The 23,904-nt window shown below is 48.3% G+C and overlaps 2 protein-coding genes across 3 annotated transcripts in view; one reads left to right on the top strand and one right to left on the bottom strand.

Annotated features, from left to right (window-relative positions):
* Positions 1-11,447, top strand: part of NINJ2 (ninjurin 2) — a 47,660-nt gene extending 36,213 nt beyond the window's left edge. The window contains exons 2-4 of one of the 2 annotated variants that reach the window (XM_010298979.2): positions 7,869-8,100; positions 9,274-9,469; positions 10,371-11,447. In XM_010298979.2, the coding sequence (XP_010297281.2) occupies positions 7,869-8,100; positions 9,274-9,437 (396 nt within the window). In that variant the 3' untranslated portion in view covers positions 9,438-9,469; positions 10,371-11,447. The remainder of the gene's footprint in view (positions 1-7,868; positions 8,101-9,273; positions 9,470-10,370) is intronic. The other variant, XM_075742890.1, reaches the window with a different exon arrangement.
* Positions 11,448-15,835: 4,388 nt separating this feature from the next.
* Positions 15,836-23,904, bottom strand: part of B4GALNT3 (beta-1,4-N-acetyl-galactosaminyltransferase 3) — a 72,269-nt gene continuing 64,200 nt past the window's right edge. The window contains exons 13-20 of the mRNA XM_075756576.1: positions 23,248-23,324; positions 21,640-22,648; positions 19,770-20,068; positions 19,468-19,621; positions 18,635-18,707; positions 18,032-18,185; positions 17,171-17,297; positions 15,836-16,367 (exon numbers count right to left, since the gene is read on the bottom strand). Coding sequence (XP_075612691.1) covers positions 16,259-16,367; positions 17,171-17,297; positions 18,032-18,185; positions 18,635-18,707; positions 19,468-19,621; positions 19,770-20,068; positions 21,640-22,648; positions 23,248-23,324 — 2,002 coding nt within the window. The 3' untranslated portion in view covers positions 15,836-16,258. The remainder of the gene's footprint in view (positions 16,368-17,170; positions 17,298-18,031; positions 18,186-18,634; positions 18,708-19,467; positions 19,622-19,769; positions 20,069-21,639; positions 22,649-23,247; positions 23,325-23,904) is intronic.

Genomic DNA, 23,904 nt, shown 5'->3' with positions numbered 1-23,904 from the left:
GAAGGACACTAATCCTGGCAGTTTTTGGAGGAAGAGAGTACTATGCACCCAGGTGAGACTAAATCAGCAGGGTCTGTTTGGAGATGGTGGTGAGCACTGCAACAGGAGACAGACGCTGACCCGCAGGACAAAGACATTGTGAGTGTTAGTACACATGAAACCAGAAAGAATGCTTTGTGGATGAAAGACCTTATAAATAATAGAGGGACCAAAACCCCTGAGTTTTGCTGTTTATGGATGTGATTTCATCAGCTCTGTTGAAACCCTCAGTCGCGTTCTCCACTCTTTCCACCCAGATTCTCACAGCTTCCTTTCTGTGGAGAGCCCCAAGCACTCAGAAAGTGACCAAGGGCACATACGCGTCCAAATCTGCAGATGAACCTGAACTTCAGTGCCTTAGAGTGAAGTTTACCTGGGAAATACTGCAAGATGCAAAGCCCCCCTGGGAATAAGAAAATCATCTACCTAATTTCATCAGCTTCAGTGCATGATGAATTCAGTCCACGTGTATTACATGCACAACAGAGGCACGCACTGCACTTCTACAGGAGATCTTAGCCATCTCTCCCCTTACATATCACCTATGTGAGCATTCTCATTATTTTACGGACAGGGAAACTAAGATCCAGGGAGAGCAAGTAGGATGCCCTAATCCACACAACAAATGACAAATTAATCTTGGGTTTCCTCACATGAAAATCAACATCAGACCAGGGCTAGGATGGCTCTGGGTACAGAGTTGCAGGTCACTGGGTGAACAGAGCACAAGGGACAGTTGCTATATGCATGTCCCATTCTAATTTTATTTTTTTTTTTACCCTACACAACTGCTACAAACCACAGTTAGAGGGGAGTTGGACCTTTGGTCTGATCCAGTACAGCTGTTAATATGTTTTAGAAATCAACCTGACCCCTCGGCATTGGATGCAAACACCCTTAGACTTGGAAGAAGTTGAAATTTAGGACCTTGCTTTAGGAATGTTTTGTATTAAAATGATTTATATGAACACATTCACTCTTTGGATCTGGCAGCAGCCTGCAATCAGGCCCAGCTTTTCTTAATATTTTGGGCCATAAGCCATCCAGCTTAGGGATTTATTCATCTTAACGTGTTTAGCTTTGTAAGCACAATGCAGTAGTTACTGTTGTGCCTCCCGGCTGCTCTTCCATTTTTTATAAACTCATTTTCTCTGCTAACCTACTTTTAATTTTTTCTTGTAAAGCTGTTTTTTAGTCTTCCCTTGCTCCCCCATTCTCCCCCCAACGCTGGGATAAAACTGCTCTGGGTGCTAAACACTAGTGACTTGAATAGCCTCCAGCTTCTATATCCTGGCTTTGGAAATAATTGTTCCCACTAATCCTTTTGAGTGCACTCCCAATTCCATACATTCAAAGAGCTGCCCCCTCCACCGTACATACACACCCAATTGCTTCTGTTCAACAATCAGAGATCATGCATCAGCACATTGTAATTGCTGGTGCCAAGCAGTTCTTGAGCCCCCAAACCCACTAACTGCTTCTGAGCTATGGATGGAGGGTCCTCCATCAGTATCACTGCCCTTCCCACTTTGTCCTCATCCCAGCTACCTGGAAAAGAAAAATTATGTTCTATTCCAGCTCAGGCCTGCAGCCTGCCAGTCGATTCCTGGATCCCTTCAATTCAGTATCATAAATACACTTAACGAGGGAGTTTAATATAGATTTGGCAAGACAGTTATTTGAGCGATACATAATTTATGTTGCCCTGTAGCATAGGAAGCCGTGAGTGGCATCTGAGAGTGAACAGATTCAAGAAACTCACCATACAGCAGAGTGCCAAAGGGGAAAAAGAGTGGGGGAGAAAAAAGGAGACAGCAGCCCAAGGAAGGCGGTGAATTAAAGAGCAGAAGAGCTTGATAGCAGGAAAAAGCATGACAGAAAGACAAGGTGAAAAGCACAGGGTGAGAAAAGAATGGAGGAGAGAATAGAAGAGGAGGATGACAGGAGAGAGGAAGAGCTGAACAGAAAATGCAGAGAGGGTCTGCAGGATGAATAAGAGGCAAGAAGAAGCGTGGAAAGGGAGACACGGAGAGCAGAGCACACACACTTGCTGTGACAAGCAGGTCTCTGCAGGCTGCGAGTGCCGCAGCCAGCCGGGAAGCAGAACCGACTGCCGTGCCAGCCAGAGGGCAAGGGCGAGGAGAGACGCCCCGGCTCTCATGGGGCTCTGCTACCTCGTGACTCACCCCACCCCTCTGCTCCCCCCTGCCAGCCACAAACGGGGGACTGCCCGGCTTCCCTACCCGCTTCCGACACTTCAGCTCTACGTGGTGTTAGGTTTTGCTGTTAAGTCTCCTGCTCCTGCGCAGCCTCATCTCAGGGAGTTGCACTGAGAATATGAGGCCAGCCGTTCAGCTGGGTAAACAAGAGGCTCTGCTGGCAGTCTCACCCAGCTGCACTTTCATCCCTTTATCAGTAGCAGTGTCCTACTTAGGCACCCCTTAGCTCAAGGACGAGGGTCCCAAGTGCTGCACCACAGTGACATCTCTCCCCAAGAGCGCTCACCAAGTTTGCTCGTGGGTGTGAGATGAGACACAGAAGGTGGATAAAGCAAATGGAGAGTGGGAGTTTGGTGAGACTAGAGAACACAAACACTGCTTAGCAAGCACACGGGATCTGTGCCTGCCATTTGCCTAGGCTTCTACTTCTAAAGAGGTGCTGGCCCTCAGCTCCTGGAAGTTACTTTGTGGTTGGAGAGCTCCCATCCAAACAGTTGGTGTCAGCAAGTCCTCTGTTACTGAGCGGTGACCTGTCACAGAAGTGGAGGAACACCTCAGAGAAAGATCTCCATCAGGACCACTCCCATGCACAGGGAGAGCCCAAGATACCAGGAAAGCATCCCTGATTTGTTTTCTGGGATTTATCCAATATGAATTGAAGGCAACACAACCATTTGGCTCTGAACAGGACCCCTAGTGAGCAGAACAGATGGCTACATTAAAAAGAAAAAACCCTAAGCACAACAACTGGACTAGCTTCCACAGAGGCTGAAGAGGGGGACTGGCCCCGAACACTCAGTTTTCGTTTTGCCTGCAGCATCCATGACGAGGTTTACTATTACTTTTGTTTGTGGAACGCAGCCAAGATGCTTGCTGTTGTGCCAAATCAGAGAAAAACAGCCTTTGCCTTACAGAGTTTGTAATATAGTTGGTATTGACCAAAACGTTCCCTGCGCGTCCCTTCTCTTGCACACGTGTAGCTGTGCACAAACGTGCTTTCACACCTGCAAGCTAACATGTCCGGCTCTGCGAGGAAAGCCCGACCCACGGGGCGGGCAGGCGTCTGGTAATCGCGGCTGTTCCCGGTGCTGCCACTGACACCATCTGTGCATAGGCACGGCACGTAGGCCAAAAATACTAAAATGGGCTCCTTTCATCCCAAGTGAAATGGTCAGGAGCTGCAGGGAGCGAGCTTCTCTGGAAAAGCAGGGTAGCTAATAACTATGCACTTAAAGTAGGAGTATTGATGGAGAGCAGGGCCTTTAATCTCTCCCCTTTCTGCCCGTAGAAAGGGAACTGTGCTCCTCTCCTGCCCTGCAAGATGACAACTCTCTGCGTGCTTTAACCTTCATCAACTGATGTTTACAAAGTACTTCTAAAGCTGCCAACTGGCAAATACTGTGGAAAAATACACTGGATTTTCCCTGGTGCCTGACGCTCTGTGTGTGCGTGGCTGGCTATTTATCAGCCGGGATCCCCGCGGCGGGCATCTCCGCACCTACCCTCCGCGTGCGCGGCCTGCATTCATGTCTCTGTTTTCTTTGGCATCCTCCAGCATTTCCCTCAGAACTAATGGCCAATAATACAGTTTCTGCTCAGACATCCCCCTCTGCCAGAGCGCTCCCATGAAGAGGATTATCGTTCCCATACTTGTGAGCCTCATGCTGTCCCACTATCTCTTTCAGGCTGTTCTCCCCTGGGGATAGGGTCACAAAACCCACAAAGCACAGAGATTTGCAATTAGATCTGCTCCCTATTGGTTTTTTTCCTGCCCTGAAAAATATAAGAAGAGAAAGCTACAGGTTTTGTAGAAATCGTCTAAGTAGCTTTAAGAAAGTTCTGTGCTCCCCTCAGCCACAAAATCTGCAAGCTTTGGAAAGAAATATTTAAACAAATCTCCTCCAAAAGTTTTCAGAAGAAAGTAGCTATTTCTTGTAAAAATAAACACATAATAAAAAGCAAAGAATTTCCCTTGAAAACTAATTTCAGTGGAAACTTTTCAGGTAGCCCCAGTGAGCTGTGGAGCTCAGGATGCCCTCTGGTGCCAGAGCCAGGTTTCACAGGCCCTGGGACCTGCCAGCTCCCTACAGCAAAACCAGAGATCAAGTTTAAAAAGAGGGGGGGAAAAAAAAAAAATCCCATGCTGGTGCTGATATTAATGCATCCTTCCATAAGAACTCCTACAAAAATTAAAAAATATCAAAGAAATGAGAGTTAAATATTTATTTGTGTGAGAGCTTTGAGTAAGAATAAAGCCTCTGACTTATAAAATGTAGCTACTGAGCGAGGCACCCATCTATCTGTATTGCTGTGCCACGTTTACACAAAACGAAGCAGAAAGGGGATTTGCCTGAGATCACACTGAAGCCAGCAGAGCCTTTGCGGGGAAAGAGGCTGTCTCATATGGAAAGCCAAAACATCTGGAAATTGGAATCGGGAGCCAAACTTCAGCACCAGTTCAGCCAGTGTGATTGTGTGACGGACTGGACTTTTTCGAGTCCTAAATTCCCTACCCTTGAAAAGTGGGCTATAATGATACATCCCCATCTTGGGTAAGTGCTGCATACTGGTAAGTGCTGTTTTCCAGCAGACATTCTGGCTCTACAACAACGCTTGCACAATAAAGTTGGTATCTGACTGCCAGATCCAGGTTTCTTCTCCTTGATGGAAAACAAAAAAAGGCAGCGATCCCCACTCTCAGAAGGGGAACACTTTCAAAGTAACTAGTAAGACACCAGGTCTAGCCTGATGACATAAATCACTTGGATGACCTCTGATGTATGTCCTGTAACTTGACTTAGAGCTCTCTTTACCCAAAGAGAATAATTTAATCTCCCCAGTGATCCCACACAACCCCCCACAGCTGACTGGGCAATCCTGCTTGCAAAGAAACCTGAGCTGCTTGTGAATCAGCTCCTAAAACACAACAGTACGCAGGACTGAACTTGAAGACAAAAGAAAAGCAGAAAGGGTCCCATTTTGAAAAGCTGTAAATGCATTGTGACAGCTCAAAAAAAAAAAAAAAAAATCAGAAGGACTCCCACATCATAAGGACTCAAATGTGACATCATAATACTGGTCGATTGTTTAGCTCCATAAGTGAAAGCTTATTGTCCAGCTTTCATCATCCAGTAACCTTTTGGCTACCTTTGTGTATCTACTAAGCCTCAGCTGTCAGGTCTTTGAAACAGCAATTACAATTTTTCATTGCTCGCGTTTCCCAGATCCAGTGACTCTGCGTGAGCGAGCAGTGGCTTTCCCTGCCTGTGGTATCATGTCCCAGACAGGGGAACATGTCACTGCGCTCATCCAGACGAGAAACGCCCATGTGCAAGCACTCCATTTTCATGGCCTGATCATCTGGGACAGAGAGCTCAGCACATTGCAACTCTGCCCCCTTTCACGCTCCAGGTAGAGAAGCGTGGGAGCAGCTCAAAAGGAGGATGTATTTTCATTCAAGAAGAGCTCCTGACTTATTTTGTTTGTCTCCACACCAGGACTAGGAACAGATGTCTCAGCCTTCTTGTACCAGTCACTCATTTAACAAAAGCTCTGTCTTGTTTGTACAGTGCCCTTGTTCTCGCCCCCTTAACTCATCATTACACAGAGATAAACTATGAATGCCCAGCCTTGTGACTCTGCAGGGCAGAGGGCTGACTCTTCAGGAATAAAAAAGAAAAACACAAGAAAAGGGTCAAATATCAAACCTTGCACCACTTGGTATGGGTATACCTCTGTTGCAACAGGACCATGTGCTTTTAAGCCAGCTGAGAGGGGGCAGTACCTAAATCTAGGGTTTTTTAAGACATATTCCCCAGGATCAGACCTTTTGCTGGCCTCCTTTCCCTGAGACGCAAGATACCTCTGCTCTGCCCCAGACAGTCCTGTTCAAAAAGTCCTGAATCCCTACGCGCTGCCTTGAAGTCCTTACCAGCTTTCTAGACTTCTTCTATCTATCTTCCACTATCTTTTAATTTCTACCTTCTACAGCAAGAATTACAGGCTTTGCAAAGGAGCCTCTTAACAACAGTAACTTTACTCTTAGAAACCACAAAAATTACAAGCTTTAAGCTATCAGCATAATAATAAAAAAATCCCCCAAAGCACTTTCCTACCCCAGGCCAGCCCCTTCTTAGGGATCATGGTTCACCAACAGTTCAAACTGGACACGGTCATTCCTGGCAGTTTTTACTACATATCTTTCTCACATAATGGTGATTGCTGGCACAGGCCACAACCACCTTCCAAAATCCAGCCCCAATTTCAGTATCAGACACACAATCACATGCAGAGCCCTCCCAGGATCACTGGCTTAGCTCCCACCCCAGCACAGAAAAAGCCACTCTTACTCAGGGATGCAGAGAGACCAGAGACAGCAGCACAAAGCACTAACCATAACCTTTCTCTGGAAAGCATGGAGGAAACATCACATTTTGTACTTTAGCTGGTACAAAAAGACCAAAACAGGACTTACTATTTGGTGTAGGCACAGTCCTACTTCCAGCGTGCATCTGGAGAAATCTCTTCCACCACTCTGAGCAAAAGAGGTCACCTCAGGCTTGCACCTGGCCCTTACCTCCAGATTTAAAGGGTTATCCATCAGAGAGCGCTGAGGGCAAGGTTGCTGGTCTTTACTACAGCAGACAGGAGGCTGATTACCCAGAACTGAAGCCTGTCTGCTACATGGAAGTGTTTTTTTCTTTCTTTTTAAGTAATAAGATCATAGCCTGCTACAGATATATCCAAATCTTTTGTAATTCTTGCCTTTGCTGGTGGTTTATTACCAGCTGATGACACTCTGTGTGAATTGAAAACTATTGTCCCCTTTTCTATCTTTTTTTTTTCCATCACTTGGATCAAGACAGCTAACAGAGGAACTCGCATAACAAGACAGACAGTGAAAAGGTGGATGGCTAAAAGCAGCCAAATGACCCACAGCTTGTAATTAGGTTAAGGGCAACCAGGTGATTTACCCCTTGTAAATACCTGTTTCTTTCCACTGAAGAAAATGTGCCTGAATGATCAGTTAAAGTTAGGTGTGATGGATCCCACCCCTTGTCTCGGTGTGTTTCAGTGCCTGACATTTTGAAGAAATAGCGTCTGTTGTTTCAGAAACAAAAATGTGGATGTTCCCATCTGCTCCAGCCTCTTGTCTAAGACAGTAGCCAGGAAAAAGCATTCAGAGGAGATGTAAAGGCCAGCCACTGACAGTTCTTTGAACACTTGACCCAAAGAGATCTCTCTCAATCCCCTGTAAGTTCAAGGCTTGTCCGTGCCCTGAAGGAAGAGAATTTAATATTCCTTGCAAAATCCCTGGTTCTGGGTAATCTACATTATTGTAACTCTGGACAAGCTTGTTTTCCACAAAAATACCCAGTATTTTTCTAACCTTGCTGAGCTCTTGATCACTGCAAGTATCTTGTGCCTATTAATATCATGAGGTGACTGTGAGGGGAAACTGGGTGCTCTCAACATGTTTAAAACACGCAACTTTGACTCTTTTCAGGCCTTCTAGATACACCCCGTGGGGAGGCAGCAGCCCATTCGACTTGGACACATCTGTTGGCTTAGCAATTGTACCAGTTCATGCGGTTTCTCCTGTCTCCCCAGGGCGTGAATCCTCATCTCCGGATTAACGGGCCGATGAACATCAATCACTACGCGACAAAGAAGAGCGTGGCAGAGAGCATGCTGGACGTGGCGCTGTTCATGGCGAACGTCACGCAGCTCAAAGCGGTGCTGGAGCAAGGGTCATCCTTCCAGTACTACACCACCCTCATCGTGCTCATCAGCATCTCCCTCTTCTTCCAGGTGATCATCGGGATTCTCCTCATCATCACTGGTAAGGTGGCCACCGAGGCACATGCACCCTTGCAGGGTACTGCAGGAGCAGGACACCCCATGGCTTGGCAGTCATGGGGGTGGGAAGGGAGAAGCCTCCTTCCCCAAATTGTTCCCCCTGGCACCAACCAGGGCTGTGGAAGGGCTGGAGGCAGCTTGACACAGGCAGTGGGGAGGTCTGTGTTGCTGCTTTTCAAAGTCGGGATTGGGTTGGTTTTTTCTCTTGCGTAACGGCTCTGATCACTGCTTTTCCTTCATTTCCCCACTGCTGAATCGCTGTCGTAGGGAACGAGCTGGGTTTTGGGCCACTTGCTGCCCATTCTGTAACATGTCCCTTCATGCAGCTTCTGCAGATACCACATTTTAGCTCTTTCACCTCACTCAAGCTGGGGCCTAATGGAACAATTTAGGCAGAGGTTTTCCCTATGTTAACCTCGTATCTAACCAATTCCACAGTTGTCCTAGTGCCATACAGACAGTACAGTTAACACCAGCATTTCAGACAGGCTTGCCCAGTGCTCCGTCCAGTACAGGAGTTGCTATATTTCAGCCTCCAACACATGCCCAGTATTACAAGTCTGCAGAACGCTGCCTTTTCCTGTATATCCTACGTGGGTTTTTATGTGGGACACAGGATCAGAGGCTACGGGAAATCCTGTGGCGTGTTCCTTCCCCTGCCCCACATGCCACAGACTTTCCCGGTGGCAGCCGCGGTGGCTGGAGCCAGCTGTGAGGAGAAGGGGGACAGGGGACCACAACTGAGCCACAAGGCATGGCTTGTTGGCCAGACAGCCCCATTAACCAGGGTGTTCCCGTATCTGAACTGATCAATGCCCATCAGCTAGTGCTGATCCCATTCACATACCCAGATATCTCTTGGTCTGGAGGCGAAGAGGGGGTTGATAGCCATGTCAGCACATACGTGAGATCTGGGTGTCAAGGAGGAACTGGCCTCCCAATCCCCAGTACAACGTTGCTGACCTTGTCCCCCATGTCACCCAGGCTTCCTTTGCCATGTCCTATGGCCATGTAGTGGGGGGTCACATGGCACATGCCTGGCTAGCATGCAGCAGTAATTTGGCTATTTAGGATTGGCCCATTGGAGGGCCATGGCTTGCAGGGGCTGGGGGACAAAGCTACAAATCTCCCTTTCTTTTTGCATTGTATCGCACAGCTCGTTTGAACCTGAATGATGTCGCAAAGCAACCCCGCCTGAATATACTCAACAATGCTGCCACAGCTCTCATCTTCATCACTGTCATCCTCAACATCTTCATCACGGCCTTTGGGGTGCAGAAGACTGGCCTCTACCCTACCAGGAATTTTCGACCTTATTAAGTCATGGGACAATGGAGTCAGCTAAGAAAGGGGTGAGTTCCTATCACTGCCAGCCCCTGGAAGGGCTCTCCAGCTCAGAAAACATCATTGCATATGGAGAAGCAGAAATCAAAGCTGCACAGATTAACAAATTAACATGCCTTTCCAGAGGCATGTTGTTGTTCCACGGGCATCCAGGGCTGGATTTGTTCCAGGCAGGAACAAATTCCCTCAGAGGAGGAGGTTTTCCTTGCTTGGTCTTTTAAAGCAAGAACACCAAACATCCCAACTGCTGGGATTCAGCAGCAGCAAGTGGTTTTCAGAAAAGTGCAAACCTCACGCTAGATACAGATAGCAGTTGTGCATGGGAGCTAAATTTGGGGAAGAAAACTAGGTGCATTCTGGGAGGTATCCAAAGATGGCAGCGTTACCCAAGCAGAAGAAAAGGAAGGTGCTGGGGAGGTGGGGGGTGAAAGAGCTCTTCACAACAGCCAATGTGGTTTGGCAGGGGCTGTTTTAAGAATTTAACTCTCAAGAGAGAGTCTTGTGAATAAGAGTCCAACCAAATGCTGGCGTTCCCATGTCAGGTCAGATGAGGGAATGACATGTTCTTAGGTCAAAAGTGCTTTAGGTCAAGAAGCAGAGTTCACATCTCTTGTGTACATGACCTGCAACATGTAAACATAGTTTAAATGCAACATAACAGGGCAACAGCCAGCAAGAAAGCTTGACAGACACACAATACGATGAGGGAGGATGCAAAGGCCAAAAGCCTCTTTAAAAACACTGTCGGCTTGGAATCTAGAAGGGTGCAGGCGCTGAAGAGCGGCACCCCACACCCGCAGAGGTGGCCATGGTGCCCAGTGACCCCATACACCGTGACGGCTCCTCTCTGCCTGTGCAGCACAGAGGAGCCTGCTGTGACCTTACCGGCATTTCTTGTCTTCCCTGCAGGATCTTTTCCCAGCGGACTGGTGGGGAAAGCTCTCCTCTGCGTTTTTACTGACCTCAGCAGCAGCCCATTGATGAAACCAGAGAACTGGGTTAAACTTTCAAAACTGCGTGCGTTTCGTGCCATACCGGCCCCTTACCATAACGCTTTTGCAATTCTGAAGGGGTGAAATCTTCCGTTGCCTTTTGAAGCTACAGCAAACTCTGCTAGAGAAAGCTGCAGGACCAGCAGCAGGTACACAATTTCAAAGTGCGATTCTGTAAATCTCATCTCTTATTTTAGTTGCCTGCTTCACATATTCCAGATTGGGTCATTTTGTAGAGAAGACTGAACAATTTACTTTGTAAGCTAAATAAACAAAAAAAAAGTCCAGCTTTTTTGTCTTGAGCATAATTTGCTATACTTAAAGCAATGCTGTCTAGTAGTTTATCTCCCAAACATTGGAATGGATTTCTCAAAATAAAAAAGAAGATATTCTCATGGGAGGATATGAAAGTGTGTGTATGTCAATGTAGCTAAAACCAGTTCAAATGTTTTCCTAGTTGTTTAAAAATAAAATTAAATGTGAAACGGTTAAGAAAACAATCAGATATTTCCAGCATTAAGAAAATTAACAATGACAGAAAATAGATATTATGGTCTGATATCATTGCCAGGGGCCTATCCGTAATGGTACCAGAGTAGCCTGACAATATTCAGTAGAAAATGAAGAAACATTATACATAAAAAGACACTCTAGGCTTATTGCCACAATGAGAAATGACAGGTGCATAGTGTATTACTTTATTGAAAAGTCACCATTATAATTTAAGGTGTTATCATTAATATAAATGTTTTTAAATAATATAATTTTTATATTGACAATGCTGGGAATTCTCTTGTACTAGAACAATTTGTTTCCTTTAAAAAAAGTCTTTGAATTAATGATTTTTCAGATTTTTTTGGAAAGAGTGAAGATTTTTGAGACTAAACTTTGTAACCCTGTAGTCATACTAAAAATGCGTACCTTAATAACCTGGTATAAATAACCTATTTAAATAATGACATGCTTTTCTCATTATTAAATGATTTTTTCATTGTACAGCAGAATCAGAGTTCAATATGGATTTTTCTCTTTGCATATTCTTCCCACTGCTGGGAAAGAAATGTCACAAAAATGTCCACCTATTAGTCCTCAGGAGGTACTGGGGGTGACTGACACTTTAAAAATGAGATATGGGCAGATTTGATTTGTACTCTATATTTACCTTACAGAACTGAATTTCTGTTTAAGTCACAGGGGTGTTTTTCTGGAGAGCGCATGGATGATCTTGCCCATGATGGCTGGTGGGGTAGGGCTATGGGCCAGCACCAGCTGGTACCTGCAAATGACAGTGGCTTTTTTGCAGCTGAAGGAAGGTTGTATAGAAAGAGTAGGGTGGGAAATGACAGTTATGTATTTACCAGAATGTAAATTAGCAAAGCTGAACACAGTCCGGGATCTGTTTGGTGAAACAGGTAAAGACTCGTCTTCCACTTTGTCCAGGGGATGGCAGGTCTGGAGCGACACCGAGTGCTGCTTATCTCGGTCCTTGGTCTCTCCTAAGACCAACAGCAAAGAGGGGTGATTGTTTCGGGGAAGCCTCTGTTACCCCGGTCTCCTCTAGAAAAAGGCTTCACAGTAGGGGCAGAAAAACTAGTTTCAGCCAATGCAAAACCACCAGCTAAGGGCTTTCAGCCACTACTGGCCAGCTGGGTTCATGAAAAAGTAAAAAATTATGCATCCCATGTGCAGCTGTGAGTAACACACGGACAGAAACGAGTTCTTGTAGGAAGACGGTGTATTTATAAAACGTGGAGGAGAATCAGTATATCCCCCAGCTCTAACAGAGAGGTGGCCCAGGAGTTGTCTTGAAGGCACAGAGCCACTTTAAGGCAGATAATTCATAGGTACAGTTCAGATTTTTAACACAAGGCATCGGTATCTAAAAATAATCAACTTCAAACATTTGTAGGCAATAAGAAGAGGCGAGATGTTCATATCGGGCAAACATTAAAGACAATGACAAAACAAGTCACATTATAATTTTCACACAATACATTTCTCTCAGAATGAAAGCCAGCCCTTCTTCATTCCCTTGGCTGGTCTGCAAAACAAGCCCCAGCCCCACAATTCAGTCCTGAAGACGGAGTTGGCGTTTGTGGGCAGAGCCACCTTGCCGTGCACCCTGCGCCTGGGGGCCCGGGGTCCCCAGCCTGGCCACATCCTGCCACAGGGAAGGTCTCTTCTGCAGCATGGCCCATCACCTCCCCAGCTGTCCCCGGCTGGAGAGCTGCCGGCGCAGCTCCCTCCTGCCTGCCTGATGCACGGGAAATCCCGTGCAACCGATTTCCTCCTACCATCGAGGCAGGACGCAGCCAGGATGCACATGAAGGCCAGAAACACGGGGTAAACTTCACAGCAAACTCAGGCACAGCTTCCTAAAAACTTCCTTGTGACAGAAATGAGATCGACTGTCAGGGGACTCAGCTTCCCGGCTGTGGTGAAGCCAGGTTCCCTCTTGCTCTCTGGAAGTTGTGCTGGACCCAGAGACGAGCCCTCCTAGCAATGGCAGTGCACACCGTGCAACACTAGTCACGGGGCAAACCACCTGCTGATCAGGGACCGCGATGGCCTGGCCACCGCCCTGGATGACCACGTCCTTTCACTGCATGGCTGCGGGACCTCCTGCTCCTGCTGTGCTCCCTGCTCTCCCCCTCATCAGGACTCTGGGGAGAAAAACCGCAGGTTGTTTTGAAAGAGGGGCAGCAGCCTCAGAGCAAAGACTGGCACTGCTCCTGCAAAATTTGTTGCTGGCCAGCAGGCCAGGGATAGTGTGGCCTCTTCTCTCCCTACAACCCACAGCGGTCTCTGAGTGTGTGGGCTGGAAGACAGCTTTTGTCCCCATGGGCTGTCTCCAAGCTCCTCCATGGAGGCTGCCAATGAGTGCCAATTAGTATTAATCACATTTACTACCACAATGCTTATATACCAACTAAGAATCCCCACTGTGCTATAGCAAGGGAAGAACGTTTGTGACTGCAACTTTGACAGTGGGGATACTGGCCATCAGGAAACTGGGCTGAAACCCACTAACTCCTTACATCTCCACCACGGAGTCCTCATGAGGTAAAAAGTTCTGCTTGCCACTGGCCTAGGTTACAAGGTGTGAAAGAAGGAGCACAGTCACAGCTAAAGCATGGGAGCGAAATCCTCAAATTCTGCTGGCAGTGCTGGGGTGAGGGCTGCACCCTACTTTCCAGTCCACTCTTTGCTGACTGTCCTCTCTGGTGAGGAAGAGGGGTTACTCATATCATTTAAGCCAAGTGAGTTACCTTCTGGATGCACCTAACCCTTACCAGTGTCTGCAGATGAATGCCAGGGGCTAACTTTAGGTGCTGCAGACCACAGCTAAGCCAGATGCGAAAGCACCCTTCCTCCCTGTGCATGACATAAGGGCCGCCACCGAATCCATCAGCTCTCCATCTGCAAAACAGGCATGATGCCGTTCTCTGCTTGATGGGGCCAAACAGCTGGGTCCTGCTAACACCTCGCCACGTCCCGAGGCTCACCCTCCCCGCCAGCCTCTCCCCATTCCACAGGGATTGCGTGACAAAGCCAGCCCGGACAGGCTGCGGAGGTGCAGTCCTGGAGCCTGGAGAGCAGCTCACCTGCACACTCGCAGGGTTGTGCCTGTGTCTGAATGAAGCACAGGCTCTGACATGCACCGAGAGCACGACTGACACTGCACATTCCAGGCAGAAACAGAGCTTATTGCAACATTTCATCACAGGGCTCTGGCCTCCTAAACTCCTACAATACATTTTTAAAAAAATAATAGTGTTGACTGTTGACTGCCTCTTCCCTCTCACCCCAACTGCAGTGTTTCATTTCTTAGTCTCTACATGGGTAAAGTACTTCCCTCAATAAAAAGACTGCTCTGGCCTGGGCAGAAGGCTAAGGCTGCCTCTTTTGAGATATTCAGTGCCTGCATTCTGGCAAAGGCTCCGTGGACTCAGAGACACAGCCGTCTCTTGTCTACGTCTCACCTTAGCTGCACGCTGCGCAGGGAAACGTTCTGAAATCTGGCTGACTTTTTTTGACTCCATCAGTCACAAAACCTGGACTGAGGCAAGCAGATGATTTGACAAGATTTCTATCTCACCTTCCAGAACTTGCATGTTCAGTTTTCTACTGCAATAGTGGAACTTGACGGACTTGTCAAACACCACAGAATTAATAATAAATGAATGCCTATTCCAAATTGGCATCCACTCCATCAGCATAAAAAGCAAACAGCTCTAGTGCCATGTCAGCACTGCTTGCAGCCTGCATACCTCCATTACTCACTTCTCAACAACTCCCCACAGAGCTGGGTGCCACGAGCCGCATCCTATGTCACGCTCTTCCCTGAAGCTTGAGACCAGCAGCAGCCTTTTCAGCACGGCATGGGGACACCGAAGCTCCAGTGTAGAGCACTGAGTGTGCTGGGATTTCTGGGTTTCTACAGTCTTGTAAAATGGTTAGAGGGGTAAAAAGTCTTGCCTTACGCTAATGAGAGTTTCAGGGGATGAGAACTCCCTGTAGCATCAGGCCAGCTGTAGATGGGGGCTCTTTCCACAGTCCTTGGATCAATGCCAGCATGGGTCTGCCCATCCTTTCAGTTACTCAACCCTCTTCTGTCCTTGCTGTTCTTTGCACCCAGTGCGCATGCCAAGGCCTGAAGCCTCCTCCTCCGTACCAGGCCAGAGCTCCCAGGGCTGTTCCAGAGATGAAGCACCAATAGCTGTGCTGGTTCTTCAACCAAGAAGCTGGCTCTTTACATAAAAGTCAAACTATGACAAGACATAACTGTGAGGCCATAACTTATTAAATTAACCTTTAGATGCTGCATAAATGTACAGGATTTAGAGAGCAGAATACTCTGTCTTCTCTTTTTCTGACAAAATCACAATATCTCAACTAATAAAATATTGCCACTTCTTCCCTGCTAGGGTTTCCCTGATATCGTTAAGGACAAACACACATGTCTGTCAGATAAGGCTGCAAAGTTCCTCCTGAGATGCCCTCCTAGCCTCTTTGTATAACCCCTCCACCATCCTCAGGCAGTGGATCAATAACTTAGGTGGAGTTGTAACATCAGCCCCTGCCACCTTGCCCAGCTGCAGGCAAACATGGCTCTCATAAGGGCATTATACTTGCATCTCATCCATGGCCCATAATCTGCTGAATATGAGCAGTTTTTCATAACAACTAAAGTGAAAAGCACAGAGAAACATCTAAGCACCAGCAGCCTAAAGTGCCTATCAGCTCCTCTGCATCCAGATTTCCTTGGGTCAGCACATGGGCATGTGGACACAATAGGGTTGAGAGAACATACTTTGGTCCCCTATCCAAAAGCATGGATATTGAAGAGATGGGGAAGGAAGGGAAATAGGGAGGGTTGGGTTTTTTTTTCTTTTTTTCAGTCAAGTATTGAAAGAGAATCTGCATTACTCTAAATAAACCATTCTGGGCTTAGCTGGGATTTGTGTGTGTTTGGTTTGCACCATGCAAGACTCAATGGAAAATATGGCACCTCTCCCACTGTACCATCCGCCAGACAGCATGGCAGGATATAAGAGTCCTTCACTTGTTGACATCTCCCCCGCACGCCTTCCCAGCAAGACACGGATCCCACGTCTTGGATACGACGACTCACAAGAGAAGCTCCTGCTCCCCTAGTGTGACCGTCCCTTCCTCGGCTGTGCCATCCCATCGAAGGGCTCTGGAGGCAGAGGAAGAGTGTGTGTGCTCGGCTGTGTGCCTCAATAAAGTGCACGTCGAGATGAGACGGTGGACAGTGCTGCTGAGCAGCTTTGGGGTTGAAGGCTACCGTGTCTTCAGCTGGCGCCGGTTCCACATGCCCCTCTTTGAGTGAAACCAGTGGAAAAAGTTTCTCAGGGAGAGACGTTCCACTTCCAGCCCGGCCTGCAAGATCCTGGCAGAAAGGAGAAGGGTAGATTTAGGGAAACCTGGATCGCAGAGATACTGCGGGGGCTCAGCCCCAAGAAATCCCTTTTAAGTTGTGTTGCTGTCAAGAGACCGCAGTCAAATTGAAGACTGCAGGATAACTCGGGGGTATCTCATTTCCATTAGCAGGCATCTGACGACACTCACTGAGTGTTTATGCACCCTTGAGAGCAGGACTGGTCAGGAGCAGCCTGCACACGCCAGGCTAGGAGGAAAGACAGTTGGCAACATGGGATTGCTCAGGATGCTAGTCTTTTCTGCAGTCATCTGACAGAAAAGACAGGACAGGCCCCAAACTTAGAACTACAAACCCAGAGGCCTAGGATTTGTAGAGCAGAGATGCCTCATCATAAACTTCTCAGAAATTGTAACTGTACCTCATGATCTTTAAATGTCTCTCTGACAGTTGTGCTTCTGGGCAATTGCTATATGTAGTATGCAAAGTCTGAGGGACCCAAACTGGACCCAATGGGCACTGCGCTGCTTGAAGAGGGCAAAGTCTTCACAATCACCAGTGCCTGATCTGCAGTGTGGCTGGAAGGCACTGGGAAACGGCTCCTCTCTCATCAGTGACTGTAGCAGTGTATTTTGGGTCCACTTGCCTACTGGGTTTGAGGTCAGGACATGCTCAAAGACTCTCCCTCACTGACCGAGCTTATGGTGTCATTAGTCACCTCAGTCTCCTCAGATTCCCAGTCCCCTGGTCATTGGTCCTCCAGTAGCTACTGGGTCTCCCCTCCTGAGCACAACAATGATGCAATGGATGCCTACCTGTCCAGGAGTTCCCAGTCCTCTCCTCCCCAGCGGTCCCGAAACTCTTTCGTGTTCATGCCTCCGATCTTGTCCAGGTCAGACTTGTATATGCCCAGGAGACCAAACCCATTCACCTCCCAGTAGCCTGAGGACAGCACAAAAGAAGCACAGGTATGTTGGTGCTTTGAACCATTGATGACTCCAGCAGGGGTGCTGGAGTGAGACTCAAGCTACTTTTAGCACAATGTTGACACCAGAGTCAACTCAGCACGAGCCGGCCATATTAAAGCTTTGGGAAGTGAGAAAGGCTTGTGGACAGAGGGCATGGGCTGTCCTATGAACTTGTTAGCAGAGCCTCTCACATCTCCTATCTGGCAGCATAGTGCCTAATGTACCTGGACTGTCCCAGCTTCAAAGGATTGTCCCTGTGCCTGGATGGCTCAGGATGGCCACCTCTGTCTAAAGGAAATCCTACGTTCAGATGATCCACGCCACTTTCCCCCCCCTGACTTGGGTTAGTTTCCCTCACCCCTGGGCTACCAGCTCTCCTCAGGACAGGCTGTGCCCTCTAAGAAAAGAGAGAAATGGACAGAAAGAACTAAAGGAGACGTTTTCCAAGGTTCTCAAATCCATAGAGAGGCCTAGGAGATGACCAGGAGAAACATCACATAAAGGGCTCTGCTGCCTCTTTGATCTCTAATTCCAGGTACCTGACACCGTTAAACCCCATCCTATGACTAAGGCACTCTAACTGAGTGGCCCTAAAAGTACCTTAAGCTCCAGACCTCGACAGCACTAGAGGAACAAATCTAGAAGTGGCAGGCACCTCCTTTTTTCCTCATTCCCCAAGGTCTGAGCCAAAGTGGGTCCACTCCTTACCATCAGGCCGCTGTGGGGACATGCCGCAGTGCAGCCTCATGACCATGGGTGCAAAAGCCATCTTGCCTTCCACGCAGTGCTTCCGGATTGAATCAATGATTCCAGCTGGGAAGTGGATGTGGAGGTCACACAGGAAAATGATGCTGTGAGGGTCCTGGAACCAACCACACCGGTTGGGAAAAAATAGGTTGACTTTAAGTAAGGGGCAGGAAGACAGAGATATGGGAGTGAATTAAAGAGCCATTCATTGCTACATCAGAAACCAAGACCTTAGGGGCTGGCAAAATGGCCACTGAGTGGTTGTTCAATGATGGGTGTGAAATACTATGACTACGACCTGGCAGAAAGCTGCTCACAAAGCTGCTACTGCTGATTTCCCTCCTGATAGTCCCAGCGGGTGGACCAAGAACCAAATGGACCGCAGACTCCTCAGAATAAAGGGTGATACCCTTACTCTGGAAGGACAGGAAACACATCTACATTTGGTTAGGTCTGCCAGGCTATTCCCTTGTCTAAAACCAGTGTGTTTGGTATGAAAGGCAGAGGTAGCACCAGACACATACTAGAAACTTCCCTGTCGACCCCAAAGCCCCCCAGGCTTACCGTCACAAGGTCTATCCCCGCCTGCAGCCCAGCAGAACGCTCGAAATTCCCTGTCAGCTTCAAGTACTGATAGCTGGGGATCAGATGGGAAAGAGAAGTTCAGTGCGTGCATGCGGGCGAGCACAGAAAGCACCGCTAGCAGTGGTACACCGCAGGCGCCATGCTGTGGAGCTGCCCTTGCCCCCGTGCACCCTCTCAAGGAGAAGGAAAGCCTTTGCTGGGTGAAAGTACAAGCTCAGCGCTGCTCCAGGTCCTAGCATGCCCTGAGGGTCTTCCCCCTTGTGCAGCAAGGACAGGGCAGGCCCTACTAGAAGTCTTTTGAGCTCTAGTCCAGCTCTATCCTAGGACTAGACCTATTACTGGGAACTCCTGGCACGTAAATGAAATGACCAGCCAAGGCTGGTTCAGGTCAGAGTAGAGTAAGCCAGACAGTTATTCCAGCAAGCGGGGTCCCCAGAAGTCTCCACGCTCTCTGTCCCATTTCTCACAGCTTTCTTGTCATCTCTGTTGTCCCCCTGCCCCATCACTGCAAGATCTGCTTTCTCTTCTCTCTTGCAAACTTCAACAAAAGCCAGGAGAAGAGACATGTATCTGGATGGATGACTACAACAGATATTGCCTTACAGTTTTGTAACACTATTGTATGCAGTATATGTGTATGTACATTATAACAACAATAAACTCATGTATATGTGCCAGGTCTGGATGGATGTTATCTTTGGGTTTCCAGCTGCAGGAGGCTGTGGCTGGTCAATACACAGAGATTGGCAGACGTGCTGTGTTTGCAGGCATATGTACGTGAACAGTTTTTTGTGACCAAGCAGTACTCTCACCGGTGCAAGGTAGACCTTTTCAGAGCCTTCTCTACATCCATGTCATCGCTGCTGTAGTCTGTGATGATGATGTTGAAGTACGGATCCTTAGTGACTCGGAACAGCTCTTCCATGTCGGAGATGAACTGCAGCACCCAACGTGCCTGGTTTTTTACTGGTTGTATTGCAAGAGGGAGAGAATCAAAGCAAAATGGATTTCAAAGATGGTGTGGCTTCTCAACAGGCAAGGCTTCTTGCCTCCTCTCAAATCCTGCTAACGTTGCAGGGATGAGCAACGTCATGGGGAAGCAGGTCCCCCTTACCTGGCACCACAAAGTGAACCATGGCACGGTGGTTCCAGGAAAAGCCCTGGGGCCAGCACAGCTCTGGCTCGTTTGCCACAGCCATCAGGTGCCGCCGGCGACCCCACGCCAGGTTCCTCATCTTCCTCTCCTCCTCCTCATCGCTGCCAACGCCCTGCCAGCCCCGCGCAAAGACGTACTCGGAGAAGCGGACGAGCCGCTCTCCCTGCTCCAGCAGCTCCAGCTCCAGCAGGTAGCGGCTGCCCCGCATACGGTCCTGGCGTTTCTCCACGTTCGTGACACGCTGCAGCTGGAAACGCCTGCGGGAGAGACAGCTGGGGTAGGCATGGCTCCCGTACATCAGCCCCTCTCCCACCTCCAGCCCATTCAGCTCTGCCAGGCTCTTTCCTCCTGGCTAGCACAAACCTTTTTGTCCCCAGCTTCCCCCCGCTTTGCTGCACCACTTCCAAAGTCCCATGGGAAGGTTTAGCACCTGTTTCCTAAATCCACAAGCATGTGGGATTAGATCTGGGATTCCAGCCAAGAGAAAATAGTTGGCAAGGGAAATGAAATAAAGGTGACACAGAAAATAACAAATGTGTCTGGATGATTGTAGGGCTGGTAATAGTGTGTGTATTCAACACCTCCTACAATGATCTTGGCACAAGGAATATGTTTGGGCTAGTGAAATTGGCTGATGACAGCTTATCAGCCAATAACATGGAGTAGGACTGAGCAATCATACAGTAAAAACTGGGGTGAGCTGTAGGTTCAGAATGGTCAAAACAGGATGAAATGCCAAGTTGTGTCCTTTCAGATCATAACAAGAGTTTCTGCTGTAAAATGGATACTCATCAGTTAAAAATGCTCAGAAAAGCTGGCATGTACTCATCAGCTACACTGTGACTGTGACTGATGTGGCCCTGAAAAAACAAGAGATGTTAAGATGTAGCATGAGACCTACTTCCAGCAGGGACTGGGAACCAGTAACACCCATTCTATAAAACATCTAGGATACTGGTCATTTATGTACAGGAAAATTAACCAAAACTGAAACCAGCATGGAGAAGGGCAGATAGGAAAATTATGGAACTAGAGGTCAACTCATCAGAAGGGTCAGGAGTTGGATTGTTTAGCTTATAGAGGGTCAGAAGAGGTACATCTGTTTGCCAGAAAGGCAATCAAGATGGTAAGTCTTGAGAAGAAAAAGAACCATATCAAGACCATGTAAAAACAGAGGACCAGCAAAAGCTGATCTCCAGTGGGTCATCAAAGAAGTGAGGAGCTGAAACATCTTCCCAAATTGGTACTAGGATCTAGAGATCTAGCTAGTTTTAAGATGGAGGTGCACATATTCAGATAACAGCATAGGTTACTTTGTTGTGTCTGAGGTCAGTGTACTGACCCACGTTATCTGACAGGTCCCTTCTGGTTCTATATCCTAAGTGATTCACAAGCTGAGGTGTGGCAGACATCAAACCACAAGCACAAGGAACTCCAGTCCTACTTTGTATCAGCAGGGTTTCTTAATCTCCAGCTGGTAAAATGTTCCTGTGTGCTCTCCATACCTGCACTGCACAAGGAGGAAGCCAGCAAAAGGCCAGTGATGCCAGTTGGATGGAAACCTCCAATCTTTCACATTTACAGCCACCAGCTGTTGGAGGGCAATATTCAACCCCCAGACACGGTCTGGTGTCCAGTAATTCCCATTTCTCAGTCAAAAGAGATATCTGGAGCCTAAGTTTTTACATAGATTCCTTGCCTAAGTCTTATTTCCCACATCTAGTTTATCCTCTGATTTCCACTAGCTCCTCACACGACAGGTATTCCCTGTGCAGTGTGGTACACCAGCTCCGGGACATTGGCCCTTGGTTTTTACACTGTGCCTTACCCTTTACTCCTCTGGTTGAGCTTCTTCAGGAAGACACGTGTGACTTCCAGGGCCTCCCTTTCTCTTAGCAGCAAGTTTCCTGACGTGTTGCATTTCAGGTCGATCCAGTCTGTGCGCAGCATATGGAAGTCCAGGTTGCTTGTGCTGAAGGTCTGTTCCCAGTTCACCGCCTGGTCAAACACTGGTACATAATCAAAATCCTCCTCACCTTCCTCCTCAGGGTCCCCATCCACCTCTTCCTCTTCCTCTTCTGCTGCCACAGGTCCAGATTTGCCCTTCACAGGAGATGCCACCTGTGCCTCTCCCTCACCCATGTCCCCACCGTTGGCAGCCTTGTGCTCAGCAATGTAGGACTCCACTTGGTTCAGCCACTGCGGCAGCCTGGGCTGCTGGCTGGAGCTGGCAGCACCCACAGCGCGTCTGCCGGCTTTGCCAGAGACTGGGACAGCTTTCCCAGCTGGCACGGTGTCCGCTGGCTGCAGTCCGTCCTTAGCGGCACTGAGGTCTCCTCGAGCTCTCATCCCTTTGGGAATCAGGACCCCTGAGTCCCTGGGGCCGCTGAGAGGCTGCTCCCTTCGAGATACGGTCCTAGAAGGAGGGTTCACCTTTTTGACGAGCGCTCTCCCCTGGATGGCCCTGGCGTGCTGCGGAGGGCTCTTGGAGTTGTCTTTGATGCCAGCTTTTAAACGGGGTCTTTTCATTACTGGGTCCCTCTCTAGGCCAGCCTGGCTGAAGCTTTGGTTGGCAGAGGCCAGCGTCGCTGATTTGACACCAGACCTCTTTGTCCCTCTCCTCTGTAGCCCCTCTTCTATGTCACCACCCATCACTGAGAGAAGCCGACGACGTTCCCGGAGGGAATAGTCCTCGTGAACATTATCGTTGCCCACCATGCTGCTGGGAGCGTTGCCTGCCGGCTCTGCCCTCCCCGTGCCAGGGCGCTTGTGGGGGCTGGTACTCTCCACATCCTGCTCCATGTACTGCAGGTCATCCAGGTTCCTCTCCTGGGAGCCTGCAGGAGTAATCACAGTTACACCTCTGGCATCGCCCTGCTGTCTTCCCTGTCCTGACCCAGGCACCCACCCCACCGGGGGCAGCTACTTCTTGCCTCATCTCAGCATTGTCTCTCCTGCTCAGAGGGACAGGGATGCTCTCACACATGGGAGCTGTGCTCTTGCTGGTACCAACCTCCTCAACACCTATCAGCCAGCATTGCGGAAGGCTGTGGAGGGGTCTGGCTTTGCCTTTAGCTGTCGATCTGGCCACAGCTTTGCAGGGCAGGTGTGAGCATAGGCTGCCATGCTGCACACCTTTGGTTCTGTTGCTTCTGCCCACGTTTCTGCTGGAATTGCACCTCAGCTATGCTGCAGGCCTGACAGTTAGTTGTCATGTTGTTCACTACAGCCCACTGTCTGGTGATCTCCCAACCTGCCTTTAAGAGAAATGAAAGTGGCAGCAAAAAATCTCCTCCCAGCCACAGCTCTCTGGCAGGGAAGGGCTGTGACTTCCTTGGCATGGAAAGTCAACAGCTTCTCTCAGGTGATGCTGGAAGATCACAAACAAAAATGACAGATAAAAGGATTCTCCAGGCTCCGATGTTAGGGTCCCTACCTGGCTGCTCTGTCTTTTCTCCAGAGTCCAGGCTCTTCTCCGGCCGGTCCACTTTCATGTACTTGTAGAATCCAAATCTGCAGAGCAAAAGGAAAAACACAAGTTTAGTGAAAGTTACGTTGCTCCCTCCAAATAATTATAGCCGCTGCTTCAGAGGTGATGGTCCATTACTCTGATTACATCTACCCAGCATCTCTAGATCCTCCTTTCCTATCATCATCACCATCTTTCATATCTTTGAGCAATCAGATCTTACTCCGCACTGTCAAGGACGTCAATTTTCCTCACTTATCATCCCAGTCTCTCAGGCATTTCCCATAAGCATAGGAGGAAATCCCAATTTAAGTACTCTGAAACAATTCTTCAGACTCCCTTAAACTGCTCCTTAAAGCTCACTTATGATGTAGTGCTCACAAATGCAAGTCATCATGCTGCAAAAGTGGCTCAGGTAGGTAATTGCAATGATCTCCCTCCCTCTTTCCTCTCATACCACCACTGTCTGTATGCTGTCCTCACATGCCTGTGCTTCAAGCTTTTGGGAGGGATCTCCAAGATTGTTTCCCATCCTTGATGCAAAGCAAAATGGGCCCCCAGTTCCCAAATCCTGTCACAATACAAATGAATCGTCAAAGCAATAAACCTGCATGGCACATTCCA

This window comes from Balearica regulorum, chromosome 1, assembly GCF_011004875.1.
Source record: "Balearica regulorum gibbericeps isolate bBalReg1 chromosome 1, bBalReg1.pri, whole genome shotgun sequence".
NCBI classification, from domain to species: domain Eukaryota; kingdom Metazoa; phylum Chordata; class Aves; order Gruiformes; family Gruidae; genus Balearica; species Balearica regulorum.
This window is presented reverse-complemented; position numbering and strand designations above follow the sequence as displayed.